This window comes from Petaurus breviceps, unplaced genomic scaffold (genome assembly GCF_028583685.1).
Source record: "Petaurus breviceps papuanus isolate PSGF00001 unplaced genomic scaffold, PetGlider_PUasm1.0 90633, whole genome shotgun sequence".
NCBI classification, from domain to species: Eukaryota; Metazoa; Chordata; class Mammalia; order Diprotodontia; family Petauridae; genus Petaurus; species Petaurus breviceps.
This window is the reverse complement of record NW_027187293.1, coordinates 9,205,427-9,222,256: the sequence shown is the minus strand read 5'-3', so window position 1 is coordinate 9,222,256 and position 16,830 is coordinate 9,205,427. Positions and strand designations below refer to the sequence as shown.

The window sequence follows — 16,830 nt, the reverse complement described above, 5'->3', positions numbered from 1 at the left end:
CCATCCCCGTTGTAGTTAAGGTTGGCTTTTAATTCCTACCCTCCCTCCCTCCAATCACATTATGCAACTGATACTTCCAAATGAACCATAACAGTTCTGAGCTTTGCCATCAATGAATGGAGAAAAGGGGAAACTGATAGAAAATTCAAAGCATGACAACATTCAAAAGTAGCTATTTCCATAACAGAAAAAAACCAACACAAAAAGGTACATATACAGAAGATGGAAAATATATGTGAATTTGTATATATACATATGTGTGTGTACACATGTACATACACACATATACATGTGTGTCATCTGCATGTACATAAAGTGCCAAGGGCTGGAGAGTTCAACACAGTCACCTTTGCAATTAACAGGTAATGTGTGACATCCTCAACTCTGACTTTCACTTCTTCACCCCTCCCCCTCTCCAGTCCATCTTTTCTGATCTCCAGTGAGAGTATTCCTACCTAAGGGTTGCAATCCAGCATATACAATTTCACCAGTTAAATGAAGGAAAAGTAAAATTTTCTGATAAACTACTTTTAAAAGAGCTTTATATTGCTAGTTACTTTTCTTCTTAATTATTCTGAAGGGACAAAAGGGGTTTAAAAATAAAATATAAAAAAATATATAAAAATTAAATTAAATTAAAAAATGAAAAGAACAATTTGCTCAGTTGGAAAGAGAAGAGGTGAGGGGTTGTAATTACTTCTGTTAATTTTTTGTTTTTAATTAAAAGACTTTTAGTTTGAATAGATAGCACCTAAATTATTAGATTACTAAGCTGATCAGTACGTCTTCACGGACCTCAAAAAAGATTGCATACAAGATCACAGCACTGATCTTTCTTTATGATATAGTGCAGCAGATACAATGTTGGGCTTACACTCAGGAAAGATATGGGTTTTGATTCCACTTAGAGATACTCACCAGCTGCGTGACCCTAGGAAAATCACTTAAGTCAAGACCCTAGAAATCACTTTAACCCTTTCTAAACCTCACCTTTTCATCTATAATAGAGGGATAATAATAGCATATAACTCACAGAGACATTAAGAGGATCAAATAAGATAATGAAAGTAAAGCATCCCACAAACCTTAAAAGTGCTATTTAAATGTAAGTTGCTAATGTAGTTATTATTCTATTCTATTATTATATGTATTTTTATGTCATACTATTATTATGTTATTATACTAAAAGAAACTAAGCACAGTCCTAAGTGTCTTAAATGAATCAAGGATAGGATCAGATCCAGAAATCAGACTGAGGAATTTGAGTTCTTGCCTATATATGGTGTCAGCCTGGTCATACTATATATATTCCTTATATACAGAATATAGTATATGTATATATTATATATATATATATATATATACATTCCTTATATACAGAACAAAGTATCATCACACAAAGGGAATTTTCTCACCCATTTATGGTTAAGTTTAACTAAACTGTGGGGAGGAAATCAGGAAAAATAAATTTTTAAATACAAAAATAAAATTCACCAGGGCTAAAAAGCTCAACTTTCTGAAAGAATACAGAGCAGAGGAAAGGGAAGGGCCTAGAAGCACAGATGTTTGGGTCTTGCTCAAAATGAGAACTGCTTGTTCCTTCCCACCCCCGTGAAACCATCTCACCTCGGGACCTCTGCAAAGCCTCATCCAGTACTCCAAGACAGAACAAACATAAAGCATATCTGAGTTTGCCAAACAGTGGGGAAAGGACAAAGAGATGGTTCATGGACAGCATAAAAGGCTGAGCTGTTTTAAATTTGGGAAGAAGTGCTGAGCTCAGATGTCATGTCCAGCACTTTTGCCCCTTTAGACCTGGAGAGCTCCAATAATCTTTGAACCAGTGAGACGAAGTATACCCATAGGAATAAAATAGAATCTTGAACCAATCTGGGCTCTCCTCCATGTCTTTCCCCTTCATCATCACCATCTAAAAACTGTAATTAAATACCTAACAAAAAACCATCACCCAGCCCACTTCCCTCCACAACATTACAGAGACTTTGCTAATCTCAAAACAACACAGAAATCAGAAAAAGAAGAGAATACATGAGATTTTAAAAATCTTACACTGATAACTTACCCACACACACGCCTTCATCAGAAAACTGGTAGCCCTCAATACACTCGCAGCGGAAGGTTCCTGGGTGATTATTACAGATGGCATTGCTTCCACAGGCTCTTGGCTGCTCTGAGCATTCATCAATATCTAGAAGAGATAAGAATTTAGATTTCATTTTCTTTGTCCAGTCCTGTGGTTGTATCAGCGTAAGTAATAACTGTCTAGTATAGAATCTCTTTACCAATGAAAATCTGCAGTTCATCTGAAATTTATAGTCTTAAAGCTTTCTCTGGGTCAGGCAGAGGTTAAGAAAGTTTCCCTGCAACTTTGCCATGCAAAGAATTAGAATTTTTTTAAGGTGGTGGTGGTGGGATGCAATTGAGGTTAACTAACTGGCCCAGGGTCACATGGCTAGTAAGTTATCTGAGGACAGATTTAAACTTGTGTCCACCTGACTCCAGAGTCAGTGCTCTATCCATTGTATTACCTAGTTGCCTCCAAAGAACTGGAAATTGAGGGGATACCCATCAATTGGAAAATGGCTGAACAAGCTGGAGTATGATTGTAACGGAATACTACTGTGGTATAAGAAATGATGAGCAAGATGATTTCAGAAAATTCTGGGAAGACTTATGTGAACTAAAGTAAAGTGAGCAGAACCAGCAGAACATTGTATAGTAACAGCAATATGATAAAATGATCAACTATGAATGACTTAGCTATTCTCAACAATACAATGATGCAAGACAATTCTGAAGAATTTATGCTGGAAAATGCCATCCATCTCCACAGAAAGAACCAATGTAGTCAGAATGAAGATCAAAGCATACTTGTTTTTTGCCTAATTTTTCATGGTGTGTGTGTGTGTTTTATCAGTTTTCTTTTGCAACATTGGTAATATCAAAATATGTTTTGTATGACTGTACATGTATAATTCATATCTAATTACTTGCTGCCTCAGGGAAGGAGTAGGGAGGATAGAGAGTGAGAGAATTGGAAACTCAAAATCTTAAAAAGTGAAAATTTAAAAATTGTTTCTACATATAATTTGAAAAAATAAAATATAAAAATTTTCACATTAAAAAAAATTAAGAAAGTTGCTCATGACCACTCGGCTAGTGGGATCAGAGGCAAGGCTCTCAGCTAAGACTTCCTGACTCCAAGGCTGGCCTTTAGCTACTAGGCCACTCAACTGCTATTTTTATATAGCTGTTATTATTGCTGTTCATGATACAATAGTGACAATAATAAAATCACAGCTTTAGAACTGAAAGGAATGACTTTAGATATCACCTAGTTCAACCCCCTGATTTTATAGATGGAGAAATTTAGGCCCTGAGAGGTAAGTAATTTGGCTATGTAACATAGGTAGTAAGGAGTAGAGGGAAGATTTGAACCTTCGGTTCTCAGGCTTCAAACCCAGCAATCCTTCATTAGCCCCAGACTTTCTCTTCCACCAAAGCCCTCCTCTGATGCAATCTTATGGCATGAGGGATATTTACAAAGGCATTAGAAGAAAAGCTACAGTAGGTCTGAGCATGCAAGAAAGTTTTCAAGAATGTGCCCAGTGATAGACTATGTATTATCCCAAAACCAGCATGGCTAGATTCTTAGAGACTTATTACTAGAATGCTGGTTGCTAGGTGATGAATTCTTTATCCACAGTAATTCATTCAACTATGTTCTAAATCGTAGAGAGATTGTGGCCTATAAAAGAGGAAGTACCCACATAGAGAAAGTGAAAGGTCATTTAATTTCTAATAAAATAATCATAACAGTTTGCATTCATATAGTGTTATCCATTTATAAAGTGCTTTCTAGTAATCCTAGCATCTGTTCTTCATAACAACCTTGGAAAATAAGTACCACAAGTATTATTATCCCCATTTAACAGAAAAGGAAATTGAAATGAATAAGTGAGATGGCTTGTTCCAGGTAATTGAAATTTCAGTGACATTCTTAACTTCTCACTCACACTCACCCCACACATCCAATTTGTTGCCAAATCTTAACCTTCCTCCTTTTATAACTCTCTTATATATATATTCCTCTCTTTTATAACCCTCATCTCAAGTTACATAGACATTCTCCTTTTTGCAAGCCTACATCATCTCTTACCTGGACTATTGCAAAAGCTTTTGGGGTGAGTTAAAATTCAATCTTGACAACCATTTGTGTAAGTAACTCTTAGTGAGAGTGTATTAAGTGTCTTAAAATTGCCCACTGGAAAAATGTGCCTTCTTTGAAGAGGTGGAAACAAGATAATAGCAGATAAGGAAACAAGCATTTATTAACCACCTACTATGTGTCAGGCACTGTGCTAACAAAGATAGATAGATAGATAGATAGATAGATAGATAGATAGATAGATAGATAGATAGATAGATAGATAGATAGATAGATAGACAGATGGATAGATGGATATGTATATAATTTCATTTAATGCTCACAAAAACCCTGGAAGGTAGGTGATGTTATTTTCCCCATTTTACAGTTGAGTAAACTGAGGCAGACAGAAGTTAAGTGATTTTCTCAGGGTTACATGCCTAGTAAATGTCTGAGGTCAAATTTATACTGAAGTCTTCCTGACTCCAGGCTCAGCTCTCTACCCACTCTGCCACCCAACTGCCACTAGGGATAATTGGGCATAATTTAGGTAACTGATAAGGTCAAATTAGACTTGATGCTTACAACATAATAAAATATTTAATTTTCTGTTTCTAAATGATGCTATTTTTCTCTAATTATCCATTAAAGGCTAAGAAATGCTGATTTCTTAGATTTAGGTTTATGCTGGAATGATCAACCCACAAATTTGACCAAATATAAATCCATAGAGGAAAATGAACTAGGTGGCCTAAAGCAGGACATCTCTTTACTGTCTCTTTTTTCTTTTAAAAATATTTATTTAATATTTTATTTCCCCCCAATTACATGTAACAACAATTTTTAACATTTGTTTTTTAAAATTTTGAGTTCCAAATTCTTTCCCTCCCTCTCTCCCCTCTCCACTCATTGAGAAGGCAAGCAATTTGATATAGGTTATACATGTACAATAATGCAAAACATATTTCCATATTAGTCATACTGCAAAAAAAACCCCAACAAAAATAAAGTAGTAAAAAAGTATGCTTTGATTTGAACCAGATTCCATCTGGAGATGGATAGCATTTTTTCATCATAGGTCCTTTGGAATTTTCTTGGATCACTGTATTTCTGAGGATAGCTAAGTCATTCACAGTTGATCATTGTACAATATTGCTGTTACTGTGTAAAATGTTCTCCTGGCTCTGCTCATTTCATTTTGCATCAGTTTACATAAGTCTTTCCAGGTTTTACTGAGTATCCTGCTCATGATTTCTTATAGTGCAATAGCATTCAATCACAATCATATACCACAACTCGTTCAACTATTCCCCACTTGAGGGCATCCTCTCAATTTCCAATTCCTTGCCACCACCAAGTAAGAGCTGCTATACAATTTGGAACTATGATCAAACGGCAATCAAAATGTACATCACCTTTGACCCAGCAATACCACTACTAGGTCTGTATCCCAGAGAGATTATAAAAAAGGGAAAAGGATCCACATGTACAAAAATATGTATAGTTTATATACAGCTGCTTATTTGTATCATTTGACCAACCATTTGTCAATTGGTGAATGACTCTTATTTTCAGAAATTTGCCTCAATTCTCTATATATTTGAGATAAGGCCTTTATTAGAGAAATTTGCTATAAACATTTTTTTCACAGTTATTACTGTGTATTTTCCTCTATCCCATTTTCTCCCCTGTTTATCATACTCCTCTCTTTTTTCACTCTGTGTTCAAAAATGTTTTGCTTTTGACTATTGCGTCCTCCAATCTGCCCTCTCTTCTATCAGCTTCCCCCCTTCTCTTATTCCCTTCCCCTCCTACTTTCCTGTAGGGTAAGATAGATTCCTATACTTAACTGAGTGTGTATGTTATTCCCTCTTTGAGTCAATTCCGATGAGAGTAAGTTTAAAGCACTTCCCCACCTCCCCCATCTTCCTCTCCACTGTAAAAGTTCTTTTGGGACTCTTTTATGTCAGATAATTTATCCCATTCTACCACTCCCTTTCCCCTTCTCCCAGTGCATTTCTCTTTCTCACCGCTTAATTTAATTTAATTTTTTTTTGCTATCATTCCATCATATTCAACTCACACCCATGTCCTCTCTCTACATTTACTCGTTTTAACTGCTCTAATAATGAGAAAGTTTTTAGGAGCTACAAGTATCATCTTCCCATGAAGAAATATAAACAGTTTAACCTTATAAATTCCTTATTTCTCTTTCTTGTTTACCTTTTTATGCTTCTCTTGATTCTTGTATTTGAAAGTCAAGTTTTCTATTCGATTATGGTCTTTTCATCAAGAATGCTTGAAAGTCCTTTATTTCATTGAATGTCCATTTTTTTTCCTCATGAAGCATTATACTCAGCTTTGCTGTGTAGGTGATTCTTGGTCATAATCCTAGCTCCTTTGCCCTCCAGAATATCATATTCTAAGCCCTCTGATTCTTTAATGTAGAAGTTGCTAAATCTTGTTCTTTCCTGACTGTGGTGCTATAATATTTGAATTGTTTTCCCCCTGGCTATTTGCAATATTTTTTCCTTAACCTGGGATCTTTGGATTCCTAGAAGTTTTCATTTTGGGATCTCTTTCAGGAGGTTACTGGTGAGTTTTTTTCCATTTCTATTTTACCCTCTGGATCTAGAATATCAGGGCAGGTTTCTTTGGTAATTACTTGAAAGATGATGTCTAGGCTTTTTTTAAATCATGACTTTCAGGTAATAAGTCCAATAATTCTTAAATTATCTCTCCTGGATCTATTTTCCAGGTCATTTGTTTTTCCAATGGGATATTTTACATTTTCTTTTATTTTTTTTCATGCTTTTGATTTTGTTTGCTATTTGAGTCTTATGGAATAATTAGTTTCCACTTGCTCACTTCTAATTTTTAAGGAATTATTTTCTTCAGTGAGCTTTTGTGCCTCATTTTCCGCTTTTTTAAGGAGTTATTTTCTTCAGTGGATTTTTTTTTGCACTTTTTGGAGGGGGCAAGGCAGGGAAATTGGAGTTAAGTGACTTACCCAAGGTCACATGTCCAGTAAGAGTTAAGTGTTGGAGGCCAGATTTGAACTCAGGTACTTCTGACTCCAGGGTCAGTGATCTATTCACTGTACCACCTAGCTGCCCCTCTTCAGGGGATTTTTGTGCCTCTTTTACCATTTGGTCTATTTTTTAAAGTTATTGTCTTCTGTATATTTTGTGCCTCCTTTACCAAGCTGTTGACTGCTTTTTCATGATTTCCTTGCATCACTCTCATTTCTTTTCCTAATTTTTTCTCTGCCTCTCTTATTTCATTTTTGAAATCCTTTTTGAACTCTTCCAGGAATTCTTTTGGAGCCTAAGACCTTTTCACATTTTTCTTTGAGAATTCAGATATAGCAGTTTTGACTTTGTTGCCCTCTTCTGAGTTTGTGTTTTGATCTTCCTTGTCATCAGGTTTTTTTGTTGTTGTTGTTGGCTCGTTTTTCCAACCAATTTCTTGACTTATTAACTCCATGTTAAAGTGGGGCTCTCCGCTCCTGGGGTGGAAGGAGCACTGTCCCAAGGTTCAGGCTTTTCTTGCTGTTGCTCTCAGAACTAGCTCTAGGGGGCTATAAGTTTTCAGTTCATCCAAGGTGGTATGATCTAAGGAAAGGTGTGGTCACTGCTCTCCTGGACTGTTCTCTGGACTGTGAATGCTTATGTGCTTTTTTCCACCCTGGAACTGTGATAAGGGTCCCCAAATTTCCATGGACATAAGCTCTGGTGTGCTACTGCTTCTCCTCACCCTGGCACTGCAACCCAGATTCATGTATGGGTAATGCAATAGAGTCCTTCCCCAGTGCCAGCAAAGGGATCCCTTTACTCTCCTTCTGACCAGTTGTTTGACTCCCTTACCATCTGAGCACAGAGAGCTTTGGAAACCACTACTGCTACCACTGATTCAGTTATCCCAAGGCCAGCTACTGTTTGCTGGGACCCAGCCTGTACTCTACTCTTACATCAGTGCAAGAGACTTTCCTGCTGATATTCTAGATTCTCTTGGGTTGGAAAATTGTTTCACCCTGTCCTTTTGTGGGTTCTGTCACTCCAGAATTTGTTTTGAGGTGTTATTTAAAGTTGTTTGGCAGGGGATTTGGGAGAGCTCAGGTGAGTCCCTGCCTGTCCTCTGCCATCTTGGTTCTGGTATTTCTAGCAATCTGAGGTTGACAAGCAGGACTACTGACTGAGACTATGTCTTTTTAAATGCCTTAAAGTAGGCTTGGGGTGGGGGGGGGGGAGGGACAGGGAATAGCTCCTATGACAAAACATAGCTAGCTAACTTAGTCACTTGTTTTATTTGTCAGGTGAGTTTTATCCAGATCTAACAGATGCTGCACAAGGCAAGGAAAAGACCCCCACACAAATCTGTTTGCGGTATTTTTTTTTGCTGCATCAGCCCTATAAAGTATTTCACATTACAGCCAAAGCCCAAGCCAAATTGTTTTACTCTGTGAAGTACACACTGAAACCCAGAATCCTGTGAAATACTTAAAATAAACGATCTCAGACAAAAGGAATGTGTTGTGCATAGTTGGAAGGTCATGAAACAAAGCTGCTCCAAAAAATATAATAATCCTAACTACAAGCTGTATCTCAACAACGATGTTCCACAAATATGGATTTCATAACCAAGTCTAGGGCACCAGCTGCTGACTCTGCTGCTAGACGCAGGGGTTGTAATTCATTCTGGTCTTCTACTTTCTATGCCATTAAAGCTTAGAGAAAATTCCAGACCCAGATGTTCCCTGGAACCTTTGTACAGAATGTAGGGGGGAGAAAAAGAGTTCAAATCCTGGCCCTGCCACCTACTGATTGTGTAAATTTAAGTGAATCACTTAATTTCTAGTCCTTTTTAAAAAGTGGAATTAAAATGAGACAATTAAGATGATGCAGTGGATAGAGACTTGGACCTGGGGACAGCTAGATGGTACAGTGGTTAGAGCACTGGCCCTGGAGTCAGGAGGACCTGAGTGCAAGTCCAGCCTCAGATACTTGACTTTTACTAGCTGTGTGACTCTGGGCAAGTCACATAGCCCTGATTGCCTTGCAAAAACAAAAACAAAAGGGGGGGGGGGGGCGGCCAGGTGGCTCAGCGAGTAAGAGCACCCGCTCCAGTGTCGGGATGACCTGGGGATTGAATCTGGGCTCAGATACTCAGCACCACACCCAGAAATAACTGGCTGTGTAACCTTGAGCAAGTTACTTAACCCCAATTCTTAAAAAAAAAAAGACAAAACAAAACAAAAACAAAAACAAAAAACTTAATATTAAAAAAAAAGAATTGAACCATGAACTTTCTGTAGTAATTTTAAAAGGAATTTCTATCACTTTCTGCTAAGTTTTATTGGTAATTTACAAAGGTGCTGATGATTTATATGTATTTACCTTATATCCTACAATGAAGTTATTGTTTAAATTAAATTTTAGTCGACTATCCAGGGTTTTCTAAGTAAACCATCCAATTGTTTGCAAAACACAATAATTTTGTGTCCTTCCCCCCATATTTATTTCCTTTTTTCCTTCTAATTATAGCCAGAATTCTAACACTACATCAAATAGCAGTGTTAATGTCCATTGTTGTTTTACCCCTGATCTTATTGTAAAGGCCTCAAATTTAACCCCATTACATATATTTCTGGTTCTTGGTTTTAAATAAAATACAGCTTATCATATTAAGGAAGGATTCATTTATTTCTACATTTTTAATAGAAACTGGCATATTTTGGCAAAAACTATATTTATTGACATAATCACATTATTTTTCCTTCTTATTAATATGGAATATTATGCTTCGAATTTTCATATTATTGAATCAACCCTGCATTTCTGTTATAAATCCAACCTGGTCATAGCATATATTCTTAGTGATACATTGCTGTAATTTCTTTGCTAACATTTTATTTAAAATTTTTTTAGCATCAATGTTCATTAGGGATATTGATCTATAATTTACATTCTTTTAGCTCTCCCTGGTTTGGGTTTCAAGAACATATTTGTATCAGAGAAGGAATTTAGTAGTACTTCTTTTTCCTCATTTTTATAAACAGTTTATATAGTATTGAGATAAATTGTGCTTCCAATGTTTAATTTGCTGTTCAGTGATGTCCAACTCTTTATGACCCTATTAGGGGTTTTCTTGGCAAAGAAGCTAGAGTGATTTGACATTTTCTTCTCCAGCTTATTTTACAAATGAGGAACTAAGGCAAACATGGTTAAGGGACTTGCCCAGAATCTCACAGCTAATAAATGTTTGGGGCTAGATTTGAACTCAAGAGGATGAGTCTTCCTGCCTTCTGGTTTGGCACTCTATCCACTGTACCACCTAGCTGCCCTGCACCATCTCCTTTAAGATCATCAGAACATAATAAAAATGTTATATTCCTCTATTTTATATCGCTTTGTAGCCCTTGATAAAATTAAAAGTTTTGGGGGGGGCACACTCATGTCAGTTTCCCCTATTAGAATATAAACATTTCATTCTTATATAGTTCTATCTGATTGCTTCCTTGTATTTACCTTATGTGGGGACAGCTAGGTGGTGCAGTGGATAGAGAACTAAGCCTGGAATCAGGAAGACTCATCTTCCTGAGTTCAGATCTGGCCTCATACACTTATTAGGAGTGTGACCCTGGGCAATTCATTTAATCCTGTTTGCCTAAGTCTCCTCATCTATAAAAAATGAGCTGGAGAAGGAAATGGCAAACCAGTTCAGTATCTTTGCCAAGAAAACCCTAAATCAGGTCATAAAGAGTTAGACATGGCTGAAAAAATGACAATATTTACCTTTTTATGTTTCCCTTATATTTCAAAGTTTCTATATAGTTCTGGTCTTTTCATCAGGAATACTTTTATTTTATCCATTTTTTTTTTCACCATGTAGAACATAACTCAGTTTTGCTGAGTAAAATATTCTTGGTTGTATACCTATATCTTTTGCCTTTGGGGACATCATTCCAAGCTTTTCATTCCTTTCATTATAGTAGCTAGTAAATCTTGTGTGTTCTTGACTGTGGCTCTTTGATATATAAATTCTTTCTTTCTCGATATTCATAATATTTTCTTTGTCTTGGAAGCTCTGGATTTTGGCTATGACATTTCTGGAGATTCTAAATTTGGGGTTTCTATCATGAGGTGAATGATGAATTCTTTCTATTTTCACTTTGCCCACTGATTCTAATATATGAGTGTCATTTTCTTTCATGATTTCTTGAAGTATGGATCTTTTTTCTGTCATGACTATCAGGTTATCCAGTGATTCTAAAATTATCCCCCCTTGATCTCTTTTCTGGTTTAGTTTTTTTTTAATATACATAAGATGCCTTGCAATTTCTTGTTTTTTAGTCTTTTGTCTTTGTTTTAATAAATTTTTTTGTCTTATGGAGTCATTAATTTCTATTTGGTCCATTCTAATTTTTAGAAAGGAAATCTGTTGGTTAAGGTTTTGTACCTCTGGTATTAAGCTATTAATTCTCTTTCTAAGACTTTCCTCCATAATACCCATTTCATTTTCAATTCTTTCCAATTCTTGCTCTTTACCTAATTTATAATATATATTTTTAAAAAATCTTGCTTCTTTCCTCCATGAATTCCAGTTGACCTTGTGACTGAACTGTGTTTTTCTTGAGGTATTGCTTGTTGATATTTTGAAGGTACTTTCTTCTGAGTTTGAGTCTTGGGCATTCCTGGTATCATAATAGCTCTTCATCATAGGATTCCCTCTCTCTGTCTCTATGTGTCTCTTTCTTTCTCTCTCTCTCTCTCATTATTCAAACCTCAATTGGAGGGAATGTCAGAGGCTTTTTAGACCCTATTTTATATTCTTTGGAATGCTGCTATTATTTTCTTTAGAAATTTAGTGCTGCATTTTTCAAAGATCTCAGGAGCAGCTCAGGCTGGAGATAGGCAAACTTTAAGTGATTCCTGAGTGCTCTGATCCAGTATGAAGTGTAACTACTCTCTTGGTCTGAGCTTTTTAAGCTCCATTTTAAGTCTGTGTAATACAACCCCTCATTAGAAATCCAGTAGACTACTAATGGTCCCAGTCCCTGTCAGCTAGCTAGAAAATTCTGAAAGTTCAAAGTGACAGAACAGTAGACTTCCCCTCAATCTGAGCTCCTGGCCTGGGTCACGTAGCTGTAGTCCTCAGCCGGCGTCGGGGTTAAATCTGTAACCTCACTCCATGATCAATGTCACATGGCTACTGCTCATTTCTGTCCCTGCTTCCTGAGTTGTACATAGACTATGGACAGATAAATCTGAGCCAGATAGCCTAGAGGAGTGACTGCCTTTCCCTGGAATAGAGCAGATCCGCCTCATACCAAGGCACAGATCTCCTCCTGATTCTGACTGGCTCAGTGCTCCTTAGGTGCAAGCTGGCTCTTATTCTTGCTCTCTGCCATCAGGCCCAATCTTTGCTGGATCCACAGCCTCCTCTTGCCTTGGAACATAGCCACAGGTCAGCCCTGTGCTTCACCACAGATCTGCTCCTAAGGACATGCTAGATCCACAATCTGGTTCTGGTGTCAGAGAGACATAGCAGCTATCTGACTTTTCTGTTCCTGCTTCCTGAACTGGGAAAAATGATTCACCATGTTTTTCCCTCGGATTTCTGCACTACTTAATCTGGTACTCTTGTTAAGTATTAAGAACCCTTGTTTTATGGCAACATTTTTCTCTACCAAGTTGAATGCATTTTAAAAAATGAACAAATAGGGGCGACCAGGTAGCACAGCGAGTAGGAGCACCGGCTCCAGTGTTGAGAAGACCTGGAGATCGAATCCTGGGCTCAGACACTTAGCACCCACCCAGAAACACCTGGCCGTGTAACCTTGAGCAAGTTACTTAACCCCAATTGCTTAGGGGCGGCCAGGTGGCTCAGTGAGTAAGAGCACTGGCTCCAGTGTCGGGATGACCTGGATCAAATCCAGGCTCAGATACTCAGCACCACACCCAGAAATAATAACTGGCCGTGTAACCTTGAGCAAGTCACTTAACCCCAATTGCTTAAATAAAAAAAAATTTAAAAAAATGAACAAATACCATGGATAGAATTTGGATTCCGTTCATCTTTGGGTCTGCTATCTGATGCAGTTTTTAGATTCCTTTGGTATTTCATTTACATTGGTTAAACTTCCTTAGTAAATGGTGATAGTTTGTTTTAATATCCTTAAAATTCTTTTATCCATTTCTCATTTTTCACCATCAGTACCAGATTCAAATAGGTCAGGCTGAATTTGCCTCAATCTCACACTATTTCCTCTCATTTCTTATTCTTTCTTCTAATTTTGTATTTTTTTTTTTTTTTGCTTTTTGGAGGGGCAATTGGGGTTAAGTGACTTGCCCAAGGTCACATGGCTAGTTGTTTTTTTTTTTTTTTTTTGGTGTGTGTTAAGTGTCTCAGGCCAGATTTGAACTCAGGTCCTCCTGACTTCAGGGCTGGTGCTCTATTCACTGTGCCACCTAGCCACCCCAAATTTTGTATTGATTTTGTTAAATGTTCTAACAAGTAGTCTGACACTACACAGAGCTATTGACTCAGAAATTGCTTCCATCTGCATAACCAGTTATTTCCCAGCTGTTAAAATATAATCAAGTACATTTTTTTGTAATATGATTTGGCAGTCAACATGTCTAGAGCCTGTTATTGAAAAAAATATTCATGATAAAGGCATGAGGTTTCTGTATATTTTATGAGTCTTTGGCCACTCTCATTTCTTATCCCTGAAGCTTAATTTCATGGAGGATCTTATTGAATTATTCTTAAAATTTCTCTAGCATTTCATCCTCTGCCACCAATATTGTTACATAAGCTATCATTTTCAAGATAGTTTTTTTTTTTAATACTTATCATGAGCATTGCAGTCCTAGAACAAAAGTACCACAAAATGTTGTTTCTTGTTGCATTTGGAAGCATGCTAAGACTAACTCTACTCACTTCTTCATTCACCTCTCCAAGAATAACTAGTGAGCCATCATTCTGTTAAGCTGAAACTTCCTTTCATCTTCTGATTTCATTTACAGCAAAAACATTAAGATTGATATGTTTCCATTCTTTCCATTGAGTATGTCTACTCTGAGGACAAGAATCTTACATTTAGCATAATAAGAAGTAAATTAATGGGGCGACTAGGTGGCGCAGTGAATAGAGCACCAGCCCTGGAATCAGGAAGACCTGAGTTCAAATCTAGCCTCAGACACTTAACATAAAAACTAGCTGTGTGACCTTGTGCAAGTCACTTAACCCCCATTGCTCTTCCTCCCCCCCCCCAAAAAAAGAAGTAAGTTAATGTTTAGGGAGGGTGTAGAAATTATGTGAGTCTTAGCACCTTTGTTCCCCTTTCTACCATTCTTCAGCTGTCATTACAGAAACAGAAGAAAGTCACACAGAAAAAAGGCAACTTCTTATTTTCTTTCTTTCCTGAATTACCATGGACAAAAATTCATCATCTAGTGGTCAGCCTACTAGCAGTGAACTTCTCAGCACTTGCCCAGACTAATCCTCAAAAAGTAGACATAGTCTGTTTAGAGTTTTTGGTACAGCCTTTAAGAATCCCCATGCCAAGAGGTATTGAAAAAGGACTAATTAATATGTGACCTTTTTTCCAGCATCTCTTATTTTTTCTCAGTGAAGGAAAAGAAGAGATAACTGTCTCTCATATATTACTATATATACTTAAAGACCATACAATTAAGTCCCTAGTTCCTTCTCTAGGAAAATTTTCTACCTGTTCACCCTGGAGTTTCCATTTTGTGAAGGGGCCAGGCCAACCTGCCTCCATTCCCCTCTGTTTTGGGACTTCAAAATCATCTCTCTACTGCTATACCACCATTGAACTTATCTTACCTCATAAGGCCTCCTCACCCTGCAACATCCCATTAACTATGTCATTCTCACTCTGGAATGTCCTTCAGGACCTACCCACCCCCCTTCTGCCATTGGTTGAATTCCTTCTGGAGCTTCCCTTTTGTGAAGGTGCCTAGGCCAGTCTGCCCTCATTCCTTCCTGGCCCTGTTCTTGATTTTCTGGACTTCAAGATCATGTCCTCACATCAGGTCTTTTTTCATTTCCCATCCTTCTCTACCCACTCCCTCCAACTTTTCAGTTACCTTTTAAAATGCAAGCTTTTTGAGGACATGGACTCTCTTTTTATTTTTGTTTGAAGCCCTAATGCTTAGCAGATGGGCTGAGAAAGAGTAAGTATTTAATAAATGCATGTTTCCTTTCTTCCTTGTCGTAACCATCACTCTCCAACCTGCAGTAAAATCCATGACCTACCATTTACTCTTATAATTATAGGTAACTAAGTGGTGTAGTAGACTGGGTGCTGTACCCAGAATTAGGAAGACCTGAGTTCAAATCTGGCCTCAGATACTAACTAGCTGTGTGATTTGGGGTAAGTCATTTGAACTGTCTGTCTCATTTTCCATATCTGCAAAATGAGAGGTTGTTGTGAGGATAAAATGAGATAATATTCGTAAAGCATTTTGCAAACCTTAAAGTACTATATAAATGCTAGCTACTGTTCTTGTTTTCATTATGCTTTGGCATGTTTGCTTTTCCCATATTTTATCCATTATAGACTTATCTATTTTTGTCCTCCTAAGAAATTATAAACTGCTTTAGGGGCTGGGGCTCAGTCTCATAAAATACACACCAAGTGCCTTCTCCAATGTCATATATTCTGGGAGAACTGTTTATTTACTAAGTAATCCATTCTGAGAAATTCCTAACCTCGGAAGAAAAACATGCATGAATTCTGTCAAGTAGCAGTACTCCTTCTGCTGGCAGAATTAAAATTATTAGGAAAATTGCACCATTGAATGCCCATCTGATGACTGATCAAAGGCAGCCCCACTTTGCTCATCAGATTTTATTGTATCAGATCACAGCTTGCAGGCATGGAATTTAACAGGCATATCCAGTTGGAAAGGAAAGGCTTAACTCACTTTCAGTGCTGTTTTCCCCATGCTCCCATGGGTACTTCCCACGTTGGAATAATACATGAAGTGATCTGCTTAATGCAATTTCAGATTAAAGGGCTATTGACATCGGGCACTGACACTTAGTGTCATGATTTAGTAGCCCAGAACAATGAGCAGCTTGAATAAGAAAATGCCAACATTCCATGATGTTAATAAGCTAGAATGAGAAAATAATGATAGGACAAAAAGCAAACTATGCTCATGCCTTCTGAGATAATAACTTAAAAATTTTTTTTTCAAGATGACAAAATTTAAGGATGAGATTTTCTTAAAAAATGAAATATTTAAATAATTGGCTATCCCTTGCATATTGATTTTTACAGGGCAGGGACTGCTTGACTTGAAAATCAAATCATCTATAAGCTTAGTCATCAAATATAAGATGAAATCCAAAAGGCTTCAGTCCAGGAACTGCAACTTAAGTTTATGCCATGTGATAATAACTTATAGTTTGGCTCTTTGAAGGTGAAATCATCTAACAGAAAGGCAAAACACATCTGAGTTTAGTTTGGGGAGAATTAATGGAGAATTGAGATTGGGGGAAATGTGCCCCTGGAAGAGATGTCAGCAACTTCCATATTCCTTTAACTTTTTGATTTATAGATGTTGGATTGCTATCATTACATCAACCACACTACAACTTCTATTTCTCAAACTTGGTGTTGGTGT

At 37.2% G+C, this 16,830-nt stretch overlaps 1 protein-coding gene across 1 annotated transcript in view; it reads right to left on the bottom strand.

Annotated features, from left to right (window-relative positions):
* NID1 (nidogen 1) overlaps positions 1 to 16,830 on the bottom strand; it is a 115,437-nt gene that overhangs the window by 55,812 nt on the left and 42,795 nt on the right. Inside the window, exon 10 of the mRNA XM_069064502.1 lies at positions 2,084 to 2,209. Coding sequence (XP_068920603.1) covers positions 2,084 to 2,209 — 126 coding nt within the window. The remainder of the gene's footprint in view (positions 1 to 2,083; positions 2,210 to 16,830) is intronic.